Genomic DNA, 26339 nt, shown 5'->3' on the forward strand with positions numbered 1-26339 from the left:
GAGGGATTTTTTTCACTAAAAAGACTGTAACTGTGGGAGATATCCAGTTTATTTGACTAACTCCGATGGTTGAAGCCACATACTATCTTCAGATAAAATTTTAAATACATTTTTGCTCAAAATGAGAACTGTAGACTTTGTCCCATCACTTACATTGTAAGTGCATTTCGAAGGGTCAATATTAACAGGATTGCAGTGAGCAAAATCTGTTTTATATGGACACCTGATTCTACGATAGACTTGAAAAATTTTGCATTTGCACTTTAAAGTAGTGGTTATATCTAGTCCATGGTGTTCAGGGAAGCCCAAAGGGCAAGATTTCTAAATGCAGAAGGGCCCCAGATCATCAAGTAACCAAATTATTAATATACATATGCATATATATAGCAGCCATATATATATAGCAATAACTGTCTAATTTCAATAAGATTATTTTCCCATGCAGATAACATTGAAATGACTCATAATTTCAACTCACTCAAAGTCTAAAATTGAATTTAGTGTCCCTTAATTTTGAATATTTCATGCATTTTTATTCATAACTTTCATGGGCCTTCATAAATAAGACTCGTTAGAGTGAGAGCCCATGAGGGCCCTGAAAGCATCAAAGCAGCCATCAGCCTGCATGTAGCATTCAGACAGCAATCTGTTTTACACTGTGAAGGAGTCTCACCTAAAGCAGGTGAAACATATTGAGAGCATGCACTCACTCAGTTTTCTTCCTTTACGCATTTTTATTACCTATATTTTTATCTATTTATTACCATTTACAGGCTCAATTGACCTCTACAGGGGTTACAGTTCTCAGGTGGTAACTTTGATTCTGTTATTGCTGTATATATATAACAATGAGGATTCTGCCTGTGTTCATGTGAGCATCCATGTGTGTCTGATGTTTTATTTCATTTGTGAAGTGTGCACAGACTCCTTTGATGATTTACACTATAAATAAATAAAGCTTAAGTTTTATTTACATTTTAAATAAGTTTCTGTTTTGCTTCACCTCCCCGTTCTTACAGGTTTCGTCATCCATAGAAGGATCTACATGTTGACAGACTATTTGCTTTACTGATGCTATGCTGCCACCTACTGGTACCAGCAGGTTCAACTGTGCCACAATATAACTGTACACTGTTACAGATTTGAAAAATAGTAGTTTTTATTTTCTAATGGTGGTATTTACAGGTGGCGTGGCCTGCTGTCTTAGTACATGTGGTATAGAACATAGTAAAAAGATATGAACACATCTCAGGCAAAGAAAGCATAACCAATAACCAAATTAACTATTGACATTGGGATATGGACGAGATAAATATCCTATCAAATTGATGCGGTTGTTTTAATATTACAAAGAATGAGGCTTCAGCTTTGCCCTTCAGCATCCAGTGAGTAAACGTACACTCTTTCCCACAAACATGTGCCCTACTAAATTATTCAACTGAATGACAAATATGGTTCTAGCATTACTCAAAAAAAAAAAAAAACAATATTTCAGAATCACAGAATAACATCAAATCTTGATTCAACACACAAATAATAAAATAATACATTAGAAAAAGCACTACATGAGAACAAGCAGATGCCGATGAAATTGTGAAGACATTGATATTGTGTGATTGACATTAGCCAGAGCAACTGTGGATATAGCTTGTATGTCACATGTAAATGTGATTTGACTCCTAAAATGGTTCACATGGAAAACATTGATTGAAAAACAAAAACAAAAAAAAAACAACAACATTTTTTTCCAATCAATGTTTGTACACATAAGAAATAGGAGTCTACAGAGTAGTGGTTTGTCAGCCAATGCAAGATGTACTTGGAGCACACAGAGTGTGTGAAACTGATGGGAAAGGATATGGTTGTCCACAACAACTTAACAACATTGTTGGCTCTGATACAAGCTGTAACTGCAGTCACAATGGCTCAACTGACATATGAGATTATTGATGATACATTTGGTTTCCGGTACTGTAAGCTCTCCATAAATAATAAAAAGAACCTTAAATTTTGACAAATAATATTCTCTTTTACATCGATATACAAACATGACAAAAGATCATAAATACAGGGCAGACTGGTGCCCCCAACATTCAATAAACATTAATAGTACTGTGTTTTATAAATGCAATATGATTAAAGTACATTGTCAGATGATGTTGTGATGTAAAACATCAAATTTCAAGACTAACAAGCCACTTCTGGCTTTATCATGCTTGAGTGGTACTGTAGGTCGTGATAAGGGTGACTACGCTGAAACATTCCTCTGAAACAACAGTACAGAAGTGCTAAAAGAAGAATTCATACGGAGCAAAGGAGTTGACACTATAATCTAAAAGTTGAGTGAGTGAAATGAGCTAGTGGATACATACTTTTCCATACTCAGACTTTTGTTAAAAAAGGGACACTGTAACTCCTTGAATTCTACAAGAAAAACAAAGCCTTGAGTCTGTGCCATTGAGAGGTGAATATTTTACATATTTTTAGCCCATGCTATAATACACACTTGTATTAAATAACATATCTCTTTATATACCTTTTCTGACTAAACTCTGGTAATAAAATTCATACTGTGAAAGGGGTCAGCTATGACTGTTACACCAATGTGGTAACTGGTTTGACTGAAGTACTTCTGTACAAATACTGTTTGCTGTCATATTTACACAGATCTACGCACTGATAGAAATAACAGGAAATTCTAATGTGTGGAAGAAAGATACATTGTAGACACATCACTGTTCCAAACTTTTCAATCCAACTTGTTTTTCATTCAATGTTAATTCCTGCTAAGTTGTATAACTTTATAAAATACAGAATCCAATTCACTTTAAGATACTGAAATGTAATTACTTGTTTTCTGAATCAAAGGGGACACTAAAACAATAAATGTCTGAGGTAAAAACTCACTAAAAATATAAAGGAGAATTAAAGTCTGCCTCAGCGCGTTTGGCTGCAAGAGAAAGTAACAAAACCAGCAAAAAGTGAAGGACGGGATGAACGGGATGTTTTATCCCTGAAATCGCAACGTCCCCCGGAGATGAATGACGGCAGGCACTTGAATGTCGTGGTTGTGCGTGTGTGTGTGTATGTGTGTGTGTGTGAGGAGAGTGGTGGATAGTCACATGAGACTGATAGTCCTTAAAGAGTGTTTCTTGGAAAACGATGGATGCCTCCTCCTCAGGATTCCATCTCGTCTCCGTCGAACGACGGTGGCTCAAAGCTGATTACCTCCTCATAGGTTAACCCTGAGAGACAGAAAATGGGGATTTATATTTATTTACCAATTTACTGAATACATAACCTGTTTTTTTTTTTTACCCAGCAGTTCAAGTTCTCTTTACTATCCCCAATGTCCAAACTTACTCTTCCATTGCTCAATTTCCAGCTCACGGCTTTCGAAGCTCTGGTCATACGGTTCTGCTTCAGGCTCGTCGTCTGGATCGTGGTACTGGGCAAAGTAAGGGTGGGCCAGAGCCTCAGACGCTGTGATACGCTTGTCTGTGTCCAGCACCAGCATTTTCTCCAGCAAGTCCACCGCTAGAGCACGGCAACAATGAGAGTATAATGGTGAGTGTGAGAGAAGAAAGACATGCACAGACTTTATTAAGAAAAGTCAGTGGTAGAGAAAGTTGATAATAACAACCTGTGTTTAATCACATAAAAACAATCATCCAAACTCTCTTTCCTAATCTAACATGAAAACTGTTATTACGTAGCTATGGGAAGTATTGTTTTCTACTGGACAGACGTGCAGTAATTGAGAATAACCCTCAACATAAAAACAGGGTCTTCATGATACCACTAGAGGGACTCAGTGAGCCAGGAGTGGTGTCAGCGTGGCACAGACGCTGAAAAGAGAACTTACCAAGGGGGTTGGCGCCAATAAACACATCAGCAAAGTTCCTCTTGGGCATGTGGGGAAGTGAGTTGATGTAGTTCCTTGCCTGAGAGGGAAGATGAACAAAACAGCTAAACTGTAAAAGATCATAAAGAAATACAATGGTGCTACGACTGAAAACTCAAAATCTTTTGACATACTTAACTTTGATTTACTAAATTTGCCTGGTACAAAAATGACTTCAACTCTACATCCTTCTAGTAACACATGCTTCGAGCACTGTTAATTTATTTAAAACCCAAATCTCACACATTAAAACAACATGCCCCAATTTTTAACACTCAAGATCTGTTTTCCAAGGACCAAGACAGATTGCTTATCAGAATACACTGGCTGCACTAGCAAAGCACTCTCGGAAGCCTCGCTGTGACAAGCATGGTGAGTCAGAGAGGAAACGGGAATAAGTGGAGTGAGAGCAGGGGCTAATATGCAGACAATGCAAAAAGGAATGGTAGGAAATACTTCCAAACAATACATCAAGTCTAACGGTACAGTATGTATCCCTCTTGGATGTAAACATAGGTATCGGCTGGTGGACGTCTGAGGCTCGACACCCAGATTCCAGCTGGGGAAGAGCCGGTGCGTATGGGAAGGCGGGAGGGGGGGGGGGGGGGCACGTGTCTCACCTCATGGCTGGGCATCCTGCTTATGAGGGAGGCTGGGGGCGTCCCCGTCAGGCGCATTATCTGCTGCAGCTGGTTTATATCTACAGCTTCTGAGTCAAGGGGCATCATAACATCAACAAGTCAAAGAGCATGGGGTGGTTAGGAGAAGTTGTGTATGAGGGGGTGGAAGAGGGGGAACACACACAGAAAGACAGTTTCTAAGCTTTGATATACCTAACCTATAATGGAGTATCCAGGTATTTACAGACTTTTATGGACACTGTAGCCCTGAGCTGCACTAGAGGCGTCTTACTCTGTCATATAAAGAGATTAGTAAGCTGTATGAGCTCATAGTACATGCTAGAGAGAAGTAGGAATCAAAGCCTTGTGCTGAAGTGCAATAAAGCCATTAAGAAAACGCATTTTCAGAGCAAAAAAAAAAAAAAAAGGTGCAGCGTAAAGTAGGAGACTGACTAACTCTTGCCAGGGCAACGCAGAGGCAACACAAACACAGGCAAGAGGAGTAGCGCAACAAAACCAGGTGGGGTGGGTGCTCAACACTCACAGACTCCGAAGAGATTTTCATCAAGAACTCGGGCCCTGGGGTTCCGACCAGCATCATTATAAGCTTCAACTGATCAATGTCTACCACACTCACATGAAGGAAAACAGGAAGGGATGGAGGGTGTTGGATAAGGAGAGAGGGGTGAGAGGTACAACAGTCAAAGCTGTCATCTGTGTCTGAAAAATCTTTCATTCATTCTGAAGTAAAAGGGAAAAGAAAAAAAAGTTAACCCAGGTAGTAGCAACAATGGATACTGAATAAAGACTGAAAGAACAAGAAATGTCCATTAACACCACACATTATCCGTTTTTCTAAAGAGTTAAGGTGCTGATCAAGGAGGCAAAACATAAGGAAAGGCTTTTTCCTCTAATGTCATGTAATGTTACGTAATTATGAAATTAATACAACAAGGCATGCAAGCCAACATGCTAAACTGAAGTTCAGAATTAGATGGTGGGAAGTTAGATGTTAGGTGGTGAGTAGTATCTGCTTCTCACATATTACTAGCACAAATTTAATAACCATTAAGAAAAGAAAGCGCTTTCTATCCTTAATGAACTGTAAAACCGCACTAAACGTCACAAATATAGCACAATGTTTTGGCAAAATAAGGCAGAAAGCCAAAAATAAGCCTCTCTACACTATATCTAAATACACTGTAGTTATATGTGCAGGAGCTTTTAAGATGCAAGATCTTATTTGCATTGCATTATTTGGTTCATTTTTCATTTTTCCTGCCACGCACGTGGAGCCTGTGTACACGTGTGCAAGGATCACCTTCATTGAGAAAGGTAAAAGGAGACAGACTACTCTGCTCTTTATATTCAGCTCAGCTCCGTAGGCAGGTAACTCCCCCACCTCTGCAGGTCATTTAGATTTTGTGAGAGTGCACACATCACCACACACACACACACACACACACACACACCCACAGAGCATGCAGTGAGGGAGTGGATGGCTTGATTGATCATTAAGAACACATTATACAACAGCCAGCCCATGCTATAGAGCTCAGCAAAATTCTGTATTTGAACATGTGTGTGTGTGTGTCAGCGTGTCCTGATTACAAAGCACCTCCCTGTGTGTGTTTTTCATATTAAAACATCTTTATTCTCTGCTACTGTGTATGGGTAGCTCTGTGGAAGGGAAACAGGAAGGTGTACTGTGGAGAAGCAGTAGAGACAACAGTGGGCAGCGCTGAGTCATAGACCGCAGGGGACTAACTCCTATCACACACACACACTTCCTTCACTATTATGGCATGCAGCTCACAAAAGTTAATAATCAGCAATGCTTTTGAGTGAGTTTGAAGGAGGTAACATTTTGAGTGTGTTTGAAACACTGAGGGAGAGTCCAGAATGCAGAGGACAATAAAACTCATGCAGCTAATCTATAAATCTAATCACAAGTCCAGCATATCCATACAAGAGCTTAATGCATCCATCTACTACCTCCTCGAAATTTACCGGAGACCTACAGGTTGGCTCCAAGGAGCCACTTTATTTTTGCATAGCATTGACATCGGTGGAAGGATACGGTCTGTGCCGGGGAAGAGTGTCCGTCCAGTAAGTAGTTCAGCCATGATGCAGCCCACCGACCAGATATCCACTATTACATGTAAACAATGAAAAGGAAACATGCAGGATAATGATGCTTTAGAACATGTTACAACTTGTCTGTTTAATATTCTTTATCAGTGACATTACATTCATTTGGTAATTACTTTTAGTGCAAAGTGACTTGCATTTTTTCACCAAACTCAAGCTTTTCAACAGTATGACAGACCAAAGCGACTGCATCACCTTGCAATGATCAGTACAAGGTTCTTTAAAACTAAAAAAATAAACAATTCAGCATTCTTTTTTTTTTGCAGATTCTCTTAAACATACAGTACTGTTGCTTTTGAGATGAAATTTCTATTTTTGTTGCCTTATATGGTTCATTTGTTGTAGAATCAACTGTAAAAAAAAAAAAAAAAAGCTTTCGTTGTATCAAATATCTGCTGAGAAACCGCGAGCAGGATCCCTTTGTTTTATTTGAAAGTCTTAAATAGTATATCTTTTTATAAGGTTTAATATTGCAAGAAATTGAGAAAGCATGAAAAAAACAAGTGTTTTGTGTGATTATGCATTTAAATTTAGTGCACAAGACAATAAATGTATGAATTGTTGGTTAAAAAAAAACACTGCTGTTTGGAAGTATTTTGGTTTTAAAAAAAGAAGATGTGGACTAAACAGGCACTCTATCAACAGTGTCACACAACTTATTTATTTGACAATTTACAACATCACAAAGCCACGTATGACAAGTGCAAAGTGGAATCAAATGCCACTTTGACAAGCGCTGCGCTGTATAAAAAACGTCACGTTGAATCAACCAGGAAATTGAACGTTGTCCTAGTTCCTTTATAATCACCATAATCATTTCTTGTGTAATACATTTGTAACAACTGTCACTACAAAAGAAAAAGCTACATATACCTGGTGAAATGGATTGTTTCTATTTTCAATCAGCAATTTATATTGAAAACAACAAAATAACTCCAAATTATTTTTTTCCCCAATAGTTTTCTGCCCTTATGTTATATTGAAAGGTGAACTTTGTGTCCAACTACAAAACACACAGATGTCAGTGAGCCATTTCAACAGAAATGCACATGATGTAACGCTACATTTACTCTCAGCCCAAAACATTATGACTCAATGTGTGTGTGTGTGTGTGTGTGTGTGTGTGTGTGTATGTACCTGTCATATTATAGTGCATCCAGTTGAGCATGATCTCTGGGGCTCGGTACCACCGGGTGGCTACGTAGCCCGTCATTTCATCGTCTGTGTGCCGTGCCAAACCAAAGTCCAGGATCTGTGGGATCAAGATGTTTGTGTGTAGAAGAAGTAGAGAAGCACAAAGGGAAAAGGAGATGAGGAGGTGGTATACTTCATTGAACACCTTCCAAAATCACATATTGTGAATCTTGTTTCAAGTTGAGACTCACCTTGAGCTCACAGTCTTCATTCACAGCCAGATTACTGGGCTTTAAATCCTGAGGAGAAAAAGGAAACAAGGAAAACTCTAAGACAAGACAGAAGAGCAATACAAACAGCATATAGGACAGATGATGTGGAATTTATTGTTTTGGCCTTCTGATAACGAATGATAATGGGACCTTGTAACTGATCCCACTTTGATAAGTTTCACCAGACATGTATTCAGATGTCGGAGCTATTTATAAGCTCATGCAACAGTGTCACAACTTACTCTGTGGATGATGTCTGCAGAATGGATGTACTGTGGGAGTAAGGAAGAAAATATTTACGATTACATTTAAATTACACACTAAATTTGAACACATCACACCTTGAAGTGCATTTCATTTGCCATTTTTTGATAACAATGATAGCTCACTGTACTCTGTACTGTGTGTGTGCTACCATGTGTCACAAATACAGGAGTTAACAAAACTACTCCAGTTTCTGCTAACTATTTCCCTGCTACTCACTTCCTGTGTGCAGAAATCGAGCTCAGCAAGTGAAGCAATCACGGGGACTGACATCAGAGATGGAGCAAGCTCTTATGATTTACAGTAACTTCTGTCTTAGATACCTTGACCTTGGTCCTTCTTACTTTGTGGTTACTGTGTCAGATGTCAAAGTTCAACAGAGAATTCATTACCAGGGACCATAACTGGTTGCAGAAAAACTTCAAACCAAAACTTAGACTAAAGCCAACAACCATCTGTTTCTTAGTAAGTTTCCGGTATTGTTTCACATCTACTCAGTCAAATCTGAAAAAAAAGAACTGTATTTTCAATAGCAGTTAGTAACTTCACCTTATCAGTTCGGTAAAGTTAACTGATAAGCAGGGTGAAGGAGGTCAGTGTGGAGCTGAGAAGTAGTGTTACGCTGGGAGCTTAACTGACCTTTAAGCCTCTGAGAATCTGATAGATGAGGAACTGGACGTGGTCATCAGTCAGCTTCTGACACTTGACGATGTTGTTGAGGTCTGCCCCCATTAGATGGGTCACCAAGTACCTGCAAATTATACAGCCAGTCAGATGCAGTGTCCATCTTCTTCTGGCATGTCTGTCTTCATCTGCTGCAGCTTACATTAATTCATTTTTCCTCTTACTATTATTACTTGTTGAGATATAAAGCATTTTTTTTACAACTTTATTATGAACTTTGACTAAGTTATTACAATTAACTGTATTACTATCTGTAAAAACTATTTAATAAAACATAAGTTTATATATACACAACTTGTCTGCATTACTATTCTGTGCAGCTACACCTATATTAAATAAAAGCCAGTGTTCATATATAATTCATGCACTTTTAAAAAAAAGAGAAAATGGGGAAGAAAGTGATATAAAAAGGGTGGAAAGAGCAACAGCAGGACAACAGATGCTGGATGCTTTTGTAGATACTGCAGTATTAATGGCATACAGCCAACAGATCAGCTGGAGAAGGCCAACGATTGTATATGTACAGACTGTATGTTATATCTGCTCCATCTGACCTCATTCTATAACAAGACGTCAGTTATAGGCTGGCGCTTGAGCGTTGTGTGTGTGCCACATGTGCTTCTCTGCCGTGCATTAGAGGGATTGATTTCACCGTGTTACTGGTCACAAGAAAGAAGGGTCATATCTTTCTTTTTCAGTTTCAGTGCGGCATGTGTGTGTGTTTGTGGGTTCATCTCACATTTCAACAAATGTGCAACATGCTGATGACGCCACACCATGCAGAGAATTCAAGGACGCTGATTGAGTATTCTGCACACATACACACACACACACACACACACACGTTGTACCCCCAGAGCCTGCCAGATGGCTGTTACCATGGAGACTGGCTGTTATATGCATAGTGCACGTGTTCACTCTACGTTCACCTTGATAAAACTCACCACATGCTGGACTTGTATGAAGTTATGCAGGATTATGGTGCATTTGTAACTCTAGCTTCACTCTTAATCTTAATCTTGCAGTCATCTGCTGATATGAATGGTTTCATTGTGTGAGAAGGAAGGCAACTAAAGCTATAGGAGAAGCTGAGGCAGAAGAGAGGAAGAGAAATAGATTGAAAGGAAAAGTAGGGAGTCGGAGACGGAGAAAAAACTAATAGACAGGAGTAAACAGACAGAAGAAGTCTGACTTACACATCATTGAACTCCTCTAAGCTCCTCCCTGGTGTAAAAACATCTAATAGACCAATCACCTGAAGACAAATAGAAAGGTCAAAGGTCAGAACACATCAGCAACAGTTCGTTGTGTTACACATATTCATATTTAACAAAAAGACGGTTTTCATTAAGTTTCAGTGCCATGTTCATTATGTTTCATTTCCCCTTTGATACCAAAGACCTACGTAAAGGTGTTCTGTGTCAATGAGGACAACAAAACCACAGCTTTAGTGTCATTTCTAAACTGCTTGACATTTCTACCAGGTGTTTACTGAATTAAAACCTTGAAATTATCCAGCATTATCTTAACTTTCATTTTATTTAGTCAAACAAGCAGCCCAGTTTTGCTTTCTTACACTCCTCCAGTTTCAAGGATCTTTGCTTTTAAACTCAGTGACGTCAAGTGGATTATCCTTGCATTTTATTTTGGTTACCAAAAGGTTCAATCACATAAATGGGGCAGATAACCACAACAGATATGATTTTAGAGGAAGCAGTAAACATTATCTGGTTAAGTTTGTGCATCAAGCTGAAAGGACAGGCACCAGCAGTGCAATAATGGTGTGTCAAAGTGTGAACAAAGGAAAATATTTCAGTAATGTGTCATATTAGATTGAGTTACATCTGGTTTCATATGCTCAGAGCAACAATGGCCAGTTGTTCTGATACCATCTAACTTCTGAACGTGTTATACTTCACCGACATTTCAAAGGGTTTGGAGATTACATGTGTTTAAGTGTCACTTTGCAAGATCTTTTACTCTTTTCTATTTTTCAGGAGCTACAATGAATAACTGAGTAATAATCGGTTAATCATTTAGGTCATTTTTTATAGTAGAAAATGCCAAATATTAAGTAAGTTCCAGCTTATCATCTGCTTACCATTTGTGATGGTTTGCTGTTATTCTTGGTCATGTGTGATAGTAAATTCAATATGTTTGGATTTTGGACAGTTGGTTGAACAAAACAGGCAATTTGGGGACATCACCTTAAGCTGTAAGAAGCTGTGATGAACTGTTTTCAGGCATTTTATAGACCAAACGATTAATTGATAATGAAAATAATCATTAGTTGCAACCCTACTGCATATAAGTAAGACTTAGATAATGAGTACATCTGCATAACAAACTTGTTTTTATGAGCCTCGGGTTTGAACATAGTGAAGGAAGGAAGAACAAAGAGGAAGGATGATCATATGTCTGTGTATGTCTGCCCACATTTACACTTGTACTCATGCATGCAAGCACACTGGCAGAGTGAAGCCAGGGGTGCCAGCCCTGCCCCCGTCCCCCCTGGAGAGAGACCGAGTCGGATAGGTATTGAAAAAAACACAGTAGCAGCTCGCCCACACAGGGCACAAACTTACAGCTCATTGGTGGACCGGAGCCACAACAAACAGCTGATTGGTCTGCTCAGGCTTTCCAAAATCAAAACCCGGGGAGTCTCCTGGCAACAGCGTGAGCAAAACACAGAATCCCTCTCTATGTAAAGCATAGGTAGCTATTAAAAACACTTTGATGATTTAGGAAGAAAAAAAACACAGCTTTATGCAATTTCCCCTGTTATAATGAAACGGAATCTGACAACAACATGCTCATTAATGATGACAAACGACATTATAACTCATTAAATAAGGTATCTGGATCACCACACTAAGAAAAAAAACTAATTATGTTTCCGTTTTGAAAAATATCAGACATTGTCAGACATATTTATCTGACATTTTTATACAAAGTCAGCATCTTGCAATAAGCACAGTGATGTACTGTAGGCATTGATTCTGTATAATCCTGAATAATCCTCGTCCTCTGTAAAACCTGTTTTTCAAATGAATGCGCTGAGGTATTTCACTAGCAGTACCAGTGCACCGTGCAACACTAATTCCACAACAGGAATGTTCAAGCAGCTACTGTAGTGAAAGAAGAGCTTGTATAAAAAACAGCATTCAGTACAAGTTGTGTTGTGTGAGCTGAGCGTGCACAGACTGAACCACAGCTAGTTTAAATTATGTTTTGGAACGAGATATGATTTCATATCTTGTGAGAACTTTTTTCAACTCGATGAGGCCTGGATTTTTTTCTGAATGTGTTTGGTGTCATGTAATGTACTTTGTGTACATTCCTTCCTCTCAACCTTTCATCTAAACACACGTGCATGCAAGCGAAAAACTGCGTGTTTCCCCTCCCATCTCATTTATATAACATTTAACTACTGTACTGCGGTAAAGCCACTTCTGCATGCTCCGACTATCAACAATCCCAAGTCATGTTGCTAATAACCTCCTTTCAGTCATTTCTTAGGCTGATGAGACACAAACATATGCTGTGATCAGATTTAGAGTGTCTGAGGAGGCGATGCATGAATTTCCAGGGTGTGAAACGGGTCCTTCAAGACAATTACGGGATGTAAAATAATATTCATATGAAATTAAACGAACTGTCAAGAGATGGGTTTTCATCTAACCACGAGATCTGCTGTACTGTTGGTCTTAAATTGCTGGTGGGTTTTCCCCTTTGAGATTTTCCATACTTCTTCAAGCTGCGAGGTCTTTTTTCCTCTGTGTGTGCGTCATTTAAAACTGCTTCACTTCGCTGTGCCTGCAGGTTGACGATAGCACAATTTCACCCTGTCACTCATCAGTAAGCACTGATAACAAGCTTTTTCTAACTATTACAATGGCTAACACAAAGGTACTGAGCAAACTCTTTACAATGTAAATTTCCTCCTTTTTTTCCCCTAAAAAGAAGCCAGCGCTAACAGAAACCTCTAGTCTTACTCACACATTCACCAATTGACTTGCTCCCACACAGAAACCCATCACCTGCACTTCAGCTTGACAAACCATACCCACTGCCATTATGTAATACATAAAAGCCACACTATTTGGTCAAAGTATTAGCTAGATGTACTGGCTAGCACACAGTGTTAGTACCTTTCTATAGCAGCAACTAGGAACTGTGTTTGCGTTTTATTTGTGGGCAAGTGTCTGCTTGCACACACACACACAGACACAGAAAACCAAAACCAAAGCAGTGATTGCAGAAGAGGAACTAAAGCCACTGCCCTGAAGTAAAATGGCATGAATTGAAATTGCTGCAGCAACAACATGACATGAAAGGAGAATACACACTACACAAGGTGATGGGACTGCAGCTGTAAACCTGTTTGGTGACTCGCTGCTCGTAGAACGATACAGCACAACATGCTTTTATCAGTCGCGGGGAGAACCTTTTCTAACAGGACATCACATCAACCACAGCCCCCTTCGCATAAGGCCAGCGAGCTCATGCGTATGTTTACGCTGTCACACATGAAACTGACACTAGAAACCACTTTACGCTACATTTTGTTGCCATTACATAAATCCACTGATTGTGTTAAACTCCTGTTGTCGTGGCGTAGCAGGTTAGCTGGAAGGAGAATGATGTGTTCAGTAACGCCCTCGGCTCTGCTCAGTAGTTTACCTGTTTGTTCTAGACCTTGGACGTTCATAGAGTGAACGTCTGTGTGTTGATGCATGCGTGTACATACTGACGACTACATAGTGAATTAGGTGACTGTAGATTGTTGAGAGTGTCAAAACTACTGTTTGTCAACAAATGCCTGTCCTGTGTACAGTGCCTTTGAATGAGGTTGTTTACATTCTTCACAAAAGGAGCTCATGTGAATGAAAACTGGAACTTTTGAGACAAATCAAAGCTCAATTTTACACTTGCAATTTGAACCCTTTTCAAGTAATTTTACAACAGCTTAAACTTTCAAACACTGCTGTTACAAGTGTTTTCCTGTTTTACAGTTTCAGTTTCTAGTTTCCGTCCCATAGACAGATCTTAACAATGAGCTCAGTCATTATCTGCTACAACAACAAACATACAGACAGCGTAACAAGATAAGCAGTGGTGAGCAATGCAGACCTGCCAACCCTTGACGGATTTTTTGAGTAACACTTTGGTGACCTGGATGCATCAGATGCAAATCACTGCTGTTGGCACAATGAATTATTGTACATAATTTGCATACATAGGCATAACAGTATATAATTTGCATACATACAGCTATCAAACAAACAAAAAAGTGAAGGAAACACTGATATGAAAATTCTTGATACCAATAATAGATTGTTTACAAAAATATCTGCAGGTGCCAATAGTGTTAGTGGGTGATTCATGCCTATGTTTGCCTGTTTGTCTTTCACCTGCCTAAACATAGCTTACCAAGGAACACAATTTCACTTACACACTAACCTACCACTACTGTTGCATTTATATGTCTATTGTTTACACCTCCACAATAATCAAACTTTTGAAAATATGATTTTCAGCTAATTTGAAAAGATGATGACAATGTAGCTGTAAAACCCAAACCAAACTGAACAGACTATTTTGTGGCAATAAATAAATAAATAAATAAATAAACAATTCTTTTCATTAAAGGTAGGTTATTACTTCATGTTATGATGACCTAATGACAATACAGGCTGAATATGAACATGGCTTAGAAACTGTAGAAGCAATCACAAAGTTATAGACTACAGTACCAACACACACACACACACACACACACACACACACACCTCCGGGTAACTTTCTAGGTAACATTATTTTTGCGGCACGTGCAGTCGCTTTGTTTCATCGTGCCATGATCTGCTCCTCTCATTACAGTTATGAGTTTGGCTTCAATAATAATCATGAGTACACAATATGAAAAGTGTAACTAACAATCTGCACCACAAAGACAATATAACTTAACGTTACTTTGCCAACTTAAATGCCTGGAGAACAAGCAAGTTAGCTTGCAAATTACGTAACATAAAATTACGTACTCTGCTTTGAATCATTACTTGTGTCTAATATGGGTTTTTTTCCACAAAGAAGTTCAATTACCTCATAAAATTCCTTAAATTATATCTACTCCTTCTTCCTCATTGAATAATTCAGAATCTATGAGTATGCAAATATTGTTCATTTCAAAAGTTTAACTGTAGGACACATAGACCTATAGGAAATAGGACCTATTTCACTGTAAAGTCATTCTCAGTGAATTCTTCACCACATTTGTCTAAGTTGCATACTGGACCCCAGTTGGCTCCCAACCCCCTTCAGCAGATGAATGAGTAAACAGCCCTCTAGCGTCAAACGTGGCACAGTGAAGCTCAAACATCCAACTGAAGTAACAATAAGGAAAACACTTTTGTGGAGGGGGGACTTTAAGTACAGAGCAGTACATACATATAGGAGTCAGGAGATTTGAGGCTGTGGGTTGTGGTTGGGTCGGCTGCAGGTGACTTACATTCTCGTGCTTCATGTGTTTGAGCAGCCGTAGCTCTCTGTAGGTTCTCTTTGCGTGGATGATGGATTGGAAGGGTCTGGACAACTTCTTTACTGCTACCTTCAGGCCTGACCCCACATCGAACGCTGAACTGAAAGACACACAAAGTGTTTGAAAACCGGTAAGATGTTATTACAAAAAGCAAGCACATTATATCAGGCCAGGAATAGTTGTCATATCAAAACCTAAAACATTTCCCTTTATTTAACTGAGAATGATATATTCCACTAGACTGCGTAGGTGGCTGTAGCCCAGTAAACAAAGCAAATATTGCATAACACTGAGCTCTTGGTTTCGCTTCTTATTATACACTGCAGCTTGAGGCTGTATTGGGGAACACGACCTAACGTGTTGTCGGATATCAGCTGCATTGTGTACAATGGCACAAGAGTATGAAAATCCACTAATTATTTACAGCAAGAAGAATTTACAGGAAACATTGGATTCTGAACATTTGCATTAAAAAAAAGCAGAGTTACACCATCTTTTTTTCACAAAAGGCTGTTTAGATGTTCCAGGGAGTTGGCACTATAAATATAGCCCAACCCTAACTGTCTGGCTTAGCATATGATGCCTAAGACCACTTGCCATTTGCTATTGAATGTGGGTTATTACAGCTTCATATAAGAATTTATTATTCTTAATTCATCCAAGAAATACCCTATTGACTACAGCATGTCTGTTTGTGGAGCCAATCCATCAAAACAGTATGAGTACTATTCTTATTATAAGAACACTGAGAACATAACAATGAAAGAAAAATATCTCCAATAATTAGGTATGTTTCCCAATTTTGTTACCTAATTTTGAACTCAGCACCTGCCCTTTAATTCTGCTGAAGCTGTCCACATGAGTGGGCAATGTGCATGTCCGTGTGTGCTTTGGTCCTCATTCATCCTTTCATTCATTGTATATTTCACTCACTGTAATGGTGTAACTGAATACCTCATTGTTACTGAAACAGGTGTGGCGAAAAAGGAAAAGAAAGTAACATACAAGCCAAAAGTGACGTGTGTTCTTGTTCTGTGGCTGTGAAATTAACAATAAGGGAACGCTGTTACTAAAATTTGTACAATTCGCAGTAAGGATAGACAGTAACTATTCTTCCGCTATGATCAAGAATTGATTAAATCCTATACAAACTGTAAAATCAAGACAATTGTCCACAGACAGACAAAGACAACATGAGGGTGGCAGAGATAAAGAGAGGCAGATGGGCCTAGCTTCCCCGAGAAGTGTGACATCACTGCATTTCCTGTATGTTTGAGGGAACACAACCCACTTACAATAAACCACATGCCTTCCAGGTCAATCACTAAAGCTGCACCACAAATGGATGATTGCAAAATCAGTCTCGAAGAAAAATCTGAGCTCAGTTTTGTGCAGACACATGCATGTTTTCCCTCACTGTGGCCAAACTGCTTTTGCAAACTAGATCATTTGCTGAAACTGAATCTGGAGTAACTGCAGGGAGTGGTTAAAAGACATCCATGCAGTCATGGGAGCAAGCAGCTAAAACCACCTGAACTACTGACCCAATCTTAAGCTGCACTGTAGCCTTTCAGTGAAGTTGAGCTGTCAACACTACTTATTAAGGGAGGAGAAGAGATTAATTTCCTCTGGAGACATTTTACAGACTGATTGAGAGATCTGAACTCACTTTTCATCTTTTATCCGCATATGACTGAGAATTCAACATGTTTTAGTTTATACTGTAGCTGTTAGTAGCGTTGAAAATAAATCTGCGTTGGTGATAAAGTTATGGTCCTGAGTGTTACGCATCCATAATAACAACATTAAGATAAGTGGTGTATTTTTTTCCAGTAAGAGATAATCTCCCACACTCAATGTACTCTATGTTCCAGTTTTGCAGAACAACTTGTATTTGTGTCACTTGTAAGGGAAAACCCATTTTCTGTAAACACAGACTAAATGAAAGCTACGTGACAAAACAAAGAGACATGCATACAGTCTTTAAAAACTGCTGCTAATCTGCAGGACAAACAAAACAGGTCTAAGTATACACCATTCAATTAGTCTGTAATAAATGCAAGTGCAATAACAAATGACCATAAAAATGTGGGCTGTAAAGGGAGCAACCTTCTGAGGCTGGCATCACAGGGAAGCAGTGATTGTCAGCAGTATGTTGACTGACAGACAAGCTGCCTGAGTATACAGACAAACTTATGCTGTAAATCACAGAACAATGTCCTGTCCATCTTGTCAACAGTTCTCTTTATTTAAGGTATAACGTGCAGAAGAGATTAAAGAGAAAAATGATAGACTATCGCATTAAACTGTCATCCATTACACATTCTTAAAGTGCATAAATAAACACCAGAGTCACCAAAACTGTGTGTGATCTATTTCTTTTGTAGATTTTAGTCAAATCAAACCACTGCATAAATTGTTATTCTCTATATGTCCAATCTGTACATACATGTATACATAAGACTCCTTATCAGAGCCTGACGTGTGGATTAGGGCTGCAATCATCAATTATTTTCATTATCCATTACTGTACCAATTAATTTTTTAATTAATTGATTAATTGCTTAGTCTATAAAATGTCAAAAAGTATGAAAAACTGTTCATTCATTTCCCAGAGCCCAAGATAACGTCTTCAAATATCATGTTTTGTCCGACCAACAGTCCAAAAACCAAAGATATTCAGCTTCTAATGATACAGAGAAAATCACTGCAGCTCTAGTGTGGATACATTTCTGCTGACAAACACTCACAATAGCAGCCTCATGACTGTAATTTAAAGTGTTACCTTAAAGTATATAACTTTGAACATTAACACAATACTGTACATCTCTGCCATCTATTATGTCATATGTAAAAGGATGACTAAGATGTTATAAGCATTTAAGTGCCACTTAACAGAACAGAGGAACTACAATTTTTCTAGCCTCTTTACATCTAATTATCACCACTTCACTCTTTCCAGCATTAAATCTGATATCAAAGTCATCACCAGGAGTGTATACTTAAAATGATTGGTAGTTAGATGACTAAAAACACAACCTGTGCTACAAGCGTTTAACAGCTGCGGCTGACACGTCACCCATACACAAGTCAAACAAGAATAGAGATAATAACCCACCCTGCCTAACCCCGTTCACTGACAATGACATAAAAGTCAAATGCAGCAATACCCCATCTAACCTGTATGACGTGACCATGTGCACATACTGAATACTGGTGTACAAATCCTTTCAGCGCTCACTTGAAGTTTTTCATGGCTGATTTAGAGGCATGCAAATGGTCAATCATATTCAAATTGTAACTGTAATATCTGACAATGTTTTACATCAAATATGAACATTTCTCAGGCGTGCTTGCTTTCAGAGCAACCTTGATAATAAACTATGAACATAAAAAATTCTTATCTGCCCATCCTAATTTTTTCTGTCATCATGGAAAGGACACTTAGCAGTTATATAAGTCTACAGTTATAAATACCAGTATTTTAATATGTTTATGGGTATGACTAACAAAACTAATCAGACGGAGTCAGGTATTTAAAAACCAGTAAAACTGAGTAGCGAGAAGCAGAACAAGTTGTTTTGAGTGTTGAGTGTATTTTCGATGTTCAGCAGTGATGTGATCAGTTCCACATTCCCTGACATACGGCTTTCCAGTAGCTAGTGACACATCATCAGATCTATATCTTTGTCAGTAAACACTTACCTATGCTCACAATGATTCATATAATCTGCAAGTAAAGGCTTTTTTACTGACCTCTTCACAATGTAGTCATGGAAAGCGCAATGACTTATTAATCCAGCTCTGTTAAAAAAAAAAAAAAAAACTTGCTTACTCTGATTATGACCTCAGTGAAAGTAAGATAACCTGGTTATGATGTTTGCATGGCAGCTGCAATAATCTCAGTATTTCCATACTCCAGCTATAATCAAATTATTACCGGGCATTTAAACACACACTCATTTTCTGATTAGCTTTGCTCACAGATGATGGTAAACCATGGAGTCCACCTGATCTCACAGATCAAGTTATTTATGCCTCGACTTTCCTAACATGACTAAACCATGAAGTTCCTCTTTTTCTGTGACTAGTTCAGCAACTTTTAAACAATGATTAATTATGAATGAGTCTCTTAGTTTATCCACCTTGCATTGTTGAAATGTTTTATAGTCTGGTAGCTTATAGCCTTTGTAGGCAAACTGTTGGGCTATTTTTTCTGAGACATTCATCTTAAGGCTTTTAACTTCACTGTTATTTATAGAGAGCATTCAAGAGTATATTGTGCAAAAACATGTCATATACTTAAAGTCATTGGTCAGACGGAGTTCACACATTTCATTTCTTCTATACTGCCTGAAATACAGAGATTTACAAAATCAAACCACATGCTGCCCTTCACTTTACATGTCAAAAAGCAGCATCCCGGTCATGTTTTGGATGCCACTGACAGCTGAAAAGTTCTCTCTTTTGAGGTTTCTCAGCACCCATGATGTCAGCACGCCAAAATGTGTTCAGGCTCTAAACTCTGAACCATTACTTTATACTAAAATGAACAGTTTTACTCCTCTGACATCACACAAGCATTCAGTCAGGTACCTCACATGACCGAATGCTGGTGTTAAGTTGTGTAAAATTGCTGGTTTTACACTTGAGCCTCCTATTTGTTTGGAGACAAGTCAACGCACATTTTCTCTGAGGTTAAAACCAAGTGCGTCAGCCAGAACTTGCCACAAATATTGCACCTTGTCGCCACATTTTTACAATATAATCTCAATCTGCAAAATATCTAAAGCTATACATTGTCTCTAAAGACAACACATAACATATTACAGGACGTGTGGGCAAGAGAACAAGAAAAAAAAAAGGCTTCAAAGGTGAGACAAACTAGTGAAGAAAAGCATGTCCTGCTAGATGCTGAAACCACGTGTGAAAGCTGGTGACTTCCTAGGCAGATAACAACAACAACAAAAAATAAAAATGAGAAATTTAAAGTAGACCAAGCTGCACTCAGATTTTTTTTGCTCCAGATCTGTAGAAAACTCATGTCTCGACACATCAACAGCAAATCTTTCTAAAATTCTGTGCTGTTCATAAAGAAAAGTATGTTGTTGTAGAGCCATATTGAGCTGAGAATGAGCCGTTGCTTTAATATGCATACATGCCTGGTGGGTCTGTATGGTTTCATGCTTGTTTCTGCTCAGCTGAGAAACCTAGAGTGAAAAACACGAGGCACTCGGCACACAGTCCATACTGTAATCCCAGCCAGCAGCGATTGCTGTGAGCTCTGTCTTTGTACACTACAACCCTGGATCTCCTCCATGTAGGTCTTCTATCTGAGTGGCAGGTTGATGAGGAGAAATGATTAAAAAACTCCACGCAGTATATCCGCTTTCCATATTTATGAGTCGGGAGGAATTCAAGCTGAGAGCCTGAAGAAAGTCATGGCAGCAGCAACAAAGACTTTGCCGACTGACCGACTGAGCATGTATGTCCAGCTGATCAACAGCCGTGACATGCTGGAGGAAGTGTTGTGAGGTTATTTATACTTTTCAGATACCTTCCGAAGGGGTTTTATAACGCCCTGCTGTTTATACCACTTTTATTGTAAGCTATAGTATTCCAAAGGCTTGGTGACCATATGAAGAGATGAGTTTAAACATGACAGGTCTTTGCTGGGGTTGTGAAATACAGGCAACTACAGTGGAAAATTTTCTCAAAAAGGCAACTGCATAGCAGCTGCAGGTAAGACAGAGAATGATGTGCTGTAGGGCTGCAATGATTGGTCAATCGAAAGATTTGCTGCTTTTCTTAGTCTTATGTGAGAGTAAACTGAATATCTTTGGGTTTTGGACTGTTGAAGATGTCACCTTGGATTTAGGGAAATAATAATAATAACGATAATACATTTATAGAGCACTTTTCAAGATACTCAAAGACCCCTTTCACAAGTTAAAAAGATCTGAACTATTAAAACAAAACACAAGCACACTAAAACAACAAGGTAGCACAGGACATTAATCACACATTAAAGTCATTATAGACCAAACAATGAAGCGATTAATTAAAGAAATAATTGCCAGATTAGTAGAAAATGAAAACAATCATTAGTTGCAGCTCTAGAATGATGCGTCTGCCTTTTTTGTACACAGTGTGGAGCACCAAGGGCAGACATAAAGATATTGATCAGAGATAACTGATTTAAGAGAAGATAAACTTTTCATTTGTAAGCACTTTTCAGACCTGGCATTGATGTATATTCTTGGCACATTTCACAGGAATACATCTTATATAGATTTTTATCAAGAAACATATTGTGAACATGAACACCTTTCCTTTGCACTAGTAGTTTCTTGCCCGGTGATAGTGTTAGGTAAGAAATGAGGTCATGGTTTATCCTTTGTTCACCACTAATAACTGGACACATGGCTCAACAGTTCAAGTAAAATTAACAGTAAAGTTATAATTACGGGACGTTGCCGTCCACGGCCTGATGATGACTAAAAAGCGTCAGAGGCTGAGGCCACTACCTCACCTCGGGACCGTGAGTCATGGGTGCACCACAACGAGAGAAAGGGTGACATCATTCTAGAGTCATCATCGTCGTAGTCGGATGGGCTCCTATTCAAAGCTCTCACTATGCACGAGGGGGCCTACTTTCTGAAAACCACGTGACCTTCTGGCACTCTGCAGGCTGCACCCAACTGGAAAAATGCATAATGCATGCAATGTGCGGATGTACAAAGTACCAGGTTGTACATGCAGGACGACAATGCCATACTGGTGGAAGACGATTGTTTGTCTGGGTGTTGGTCAACCCTCGCTGTATAATGAGCTCAGATCGGATCTTTGGCAGATGATGCAAGCATGGACATGCCACTGATGAGCCCTTCTTCAGGAGACAGACTGATTTACGATTAAGGGCACTTTGCCTGCACATTCAAACGCTTAAGAATCCAAATAAACTTGCTTGTGGAGGACTTATCGTGCTTACTGGAAATGTAACAGTACACACAGGTGTTTACGGGACAAGAGAAAAGTAGGACAGCAAAGCAAAATAATGTGCACAAAAACAAGAATAATCCCCACCCGCCGAGAATACGCGAGCCGCCCCGAAGCGTGCACGATGCGCTATCAAATCGTATAGTATGAAATGTAAACAAAAGGCACAAGTAATACCCCCCCGCCCCGCTCCCCCCCCTCCTCCTCTCTCTCTTCCACTGGCACCCTCCACAGATTGATAGGCAGCCCCGTAGAGAGGTAGCTCTGATGGGCCTCTGTGGGTAGTGGGGACCCGTTGTGCAACCGTGCTGTGTGCTCTCGATAGTTACTCTGCAACAACTGCTTACCATACGGATCCGTAAGCACCGGAGCCGACGGGAGATAAGTGCTCGTAGCGCACCGGGACCTCCCACACGGTTTTGTTGAGCTCCTGTCGGTAGAAAGTGGGTCTATCCTCCTGCGACATTCCTGCGGATTTCACCAGCAGCCCCGCAGTGACAAAACAAGCCAGCGGAAACTTCTGCCCTCTCTCTCCTCTCTCCTCTCCTCCCCGTGTGGCACGACGTGGTGCGGTGCTGCTCTCCAGTGAAAACTCACAATCGAGACGCTCCTGAATCAAACAACAACTTCAGCCGCCCAGTTGTGCAAATAAGGTGCAGTTGTGCAAAGAAAAAAGACCTCTCCGTGCACGTCGGGGCTCCTGGAGACAACTTCCTCCACAAATCGCGCTCGGGTCAGGCTGGACTAGCTTTCGCTGGATTTTTCGCCCTACTCTCGCGCTCTCTGTTGGGCGCGCGGAAACGTGAACGCGTACGTCTCTCCGTGACAGCGCGTTCCCGACAGCAGCTATTGTATCGCGAGAATTTAGTCACTATTGGGAAACCAGGGGATATCCCGTCCCCACAGCTGCAGACATGAGTGGGAATCTCCCTTTTTCAATCACTGTGTTTTACTACAATGTTTTACTAGTTCAAAGATAGATAGATAATGAAGCAATGTAAATTAACAATCACACTAGTGTTAAGGAACAGATTTATGAGATAAATTAATCAAGTCTTGACTAAACAACCTCAAAACTGTTACTAATGCAGCAATAACACTTGAAAATAAAAAAAATCTATAACCTTGAACTTCATGTTTTTTCACTCACAGTGATACCCACCACATATAATACTCTTAGCTGTCAAAGTCAGAAATGTCAAATTAAGAACAAAAATGTAATACTATTTACTAAGGCACAGCTAAATATCATTATTGCAGCCATTTCTTTTCAAATGTTGCATAATTGGTTAAATAGAAATCACCTAATAATAATAATAATAATAATAATAATAATAATAATAATAATAATAATAATAATGCATTTAATTTGCACTGCACTTTTCAGTCACAGTCAATCTCAAGTGCTACAGTGTTATAAAAATATATAAAACATAAAGAAAATAACAAGAGTTAAGATGAAAAAGCCTTCCTGAATAAAAAGGTTTTTACATTACACTGGAAGGTTCAATAGCTGATTAGTCAATTTGTAAAATAAGGAGTACAAATGAACATTACAAACAAATTCTAAATAATGTTAGATTAGTGACACAAGAACATTTCCAAAGCAAGTCAAGTCAAGTCAAAATTTACTTAGCACATAGCACATTTAAAACAACCACAGTTGATCAAAGTGCTGAACAGGCTAAAATATAAAAGTAAATAACAAATAGGAATAAAAGAAAACAATAAACATAATAATAATAATGAAACAATTGCAGCACAATAGAAGATGAAGTCAAGGTGTCAAGCTTAACTTGAATTGAATGCCAATGAAGAGAGGTGGGTCTTCAGCAGTGACTTATAAGTTTCTAGGGTCTGAGCAGTTCTTATATGAATAGGTAAGCCATTCCAGAAATTTGGGGTAGCCACCGCAAAGGTTCAGTCGCCTCTATTTTTGTGCCTGGATGATCCAAGAGCATGTAACTAGACTATGATGATGCAGGAGATATGCTAGATAAAGTGGTGCCAGCCCGTTTAACACCTTAAAAACCAGCAATAAAATCTTAGAATCAATCCTAAAATGGACAGGAAGCCAGTGGAGAGAGGCCAATACTGGTGTTATGTGATCATGCTTTCTTTTACCAGTTAGAAGACAAGCGGCTGCATTTTGTACTAACTGCAGATGACAAAGAGACGACTGTTCCACACCCACATACAGAGAATTACAATAGTCTAATCGAGAGGTAATAAAAGTATGAATAATGCTCTCTCAAAATCATTGGGAGAGAGATAGGCCTGAACTAACCCTGAACTAATCTGTCAAATTTGAATGAGCTATCAAAAATCACACCAAGGTTCTTCACAAAAGGTCTATTGTAAGAGGCTAAAGGGCCAAGAGTACCAGCAGAGTCATCCGATAAGTCAGGTTATCCAAACATAACGTTCTCAGTCTTATTTTCATGAAGATTGAGAACCCATCCAAGTTTTGATATCTTTTAAGCAGTTCAGCAAAGGCTGCATTGAGTCTTTACTTTTTGTTTTCAAAGGCAGATAGATTTGTATATCATCGGCAAAACAATTTAAGGGAATATTATGTTTCTTAAAGATGGATCCCAAAGGCAGCATATACAATGAAAAGAGGATGGGGCCCAAAATGGAGCATTAAAGGACCCCACAAGTAAGTGAGGTTGTAGTCAAAGAATATTTGCTCAGGTAAACTGAGAAACTCCTATCTGTCAGGTATGACTGAAACTATTTGAGGGCAGGGACTTTGATGTCTACGCACTGTTCAACACGTGATAAAAGGTCCTCAGTGTCAAAGGCAGCAGTCAGGTCTAAAAGCATCAGAATAGCAGTTTCCTGAATCAACAGTTAAGATAAGATCATTTAAAACTCTTAAAAGAGCTGGTTCAGTACTATGATGTGGTTTAAAACCAGAATGAAACTTTTCATAAATGCATTGCTTATTTAAAAATGTTTGCAATTGAGTTAGAGAGAACAGAAGAGTCCAGATTTCTCTTTTTGATAAGAGGCTGCACTACAGCATGTTTAAAAACAGCTGGAACACACCCCGAAATTTAAAAAAAAAGGTGAACGAATACTTGACCCAACAGTATTAAAAACTTCTTTTAGTAGAAAAGAGGGAATACTGTCTAGCAGGCAATTTGTAGGCTGTAGATGCTGAACTAACTCTGATAATAAGGAAAATGACACAGACTCAAACTGATCAAAGACAGCTGGGCACAGAGTAGGAACCAAAGGGTCTAGGGCAAAGGAAGTGGGTGAAGACCTAAGAGCAGAAATCTGGTCAATAAAATTTTTTAGAAAGTTTTCACAGAGTGTAGGTGTTGGCACAATATGAGCTGTATCACAAGGATTTATGAGAGTTGAGAGCATTGAAGAGAACCAGAGGCCTATGACTGTTATTAGCAATTAGATCCTTCAGAGTACAGTGAGGTCGGCCATAAAAAATAGATATATGACACAGCTGTAAATCTATAAGGGAGTTGCAGATTTCCCTAGCTGAGACAGGAGACATTTGTGTATACAAAACTGCTGCCAGGGTGCTTGGCAGCTTTATGGTAGTGTGGAAACAAGAGAGTCACTACTGGAAAATAACTTGAATGATATCTTGGATAGTGTTTGACAGAAAGCATGTGGGAGTAACAAAATCTATGGTCTGATGATAACAAAATTTATCTTTTTGGCAATCATACTACAAGATATTTTTAGTGAAAGTCAAACACTGCACCATGCCCACCATGAAGAACAGTAGTGGCAGCAAAATGCTG

The 26339-nt window shown here is 39.0% G+C and overlaps 1 protein-coding gene across 2 annotated transcripts; it reads right to left on the minus strand.

Annotated features, from left to right (window-relative positions):
* Positions 1-1137: 1137 nt before the first annotated feature.
* mapk14b (mitogen-activated protein kinase 14b) lies at positions 1138-23399 on the minus strand. 2 transcript variants are annotated; one of them, XM_044348252.1, is made up of 12 exons: positions 22914-23399; positions 15538-15667; positions 10226-10284; positions 8985-9096; positions 8324-8353; positions 8061-8108; positions 7813-7927; positions 6605-6676; positions 5069-5148; positions 3866-3944; positions 3364-3537; positions 1138-3245 (listed from the first exon to the last, which is right to left on the minus strand). In XM_044348252.1, the coding sequence occupies exons 1-12, from the start codon at positions 23030-23032 to the stop codon at positions 3178-3180; spliced, it is 1086 nt and encodes a 361-aa protein (XP_044204187.1). In that variant the 5' UTR covers positions 23033-23399; the 3' UTR covers positions 1138-3177. The 2 variants fall into 2 exon arrangements, with proteins under 2 accessions (XP_044204187.1, XP_044204186.1); XM_044348251.1 differs by lacking the exon at positions 5069-5148 and adding an exon at positions 4525-4604 and having other exon boundaries at positions 22914-23396.
* Between the last annotated feature and the right edge of the window lie 2940 nt (positions 23400-26339).

This window comes from Thunnus albacares, chromosome 4 (assembly GCF_914725855.1).
Source record: "Thunnus albacares chromosome 4, fThuAlb1.1, whole genome shotgun sequence".
NCBI classification, from domain to species: domain Eukaryota; kingdom Metazoa; phylum Chordata; class Actinopteri; order Scombriformes; family Scombridae; genus Thunnus; species Thunnus albacares.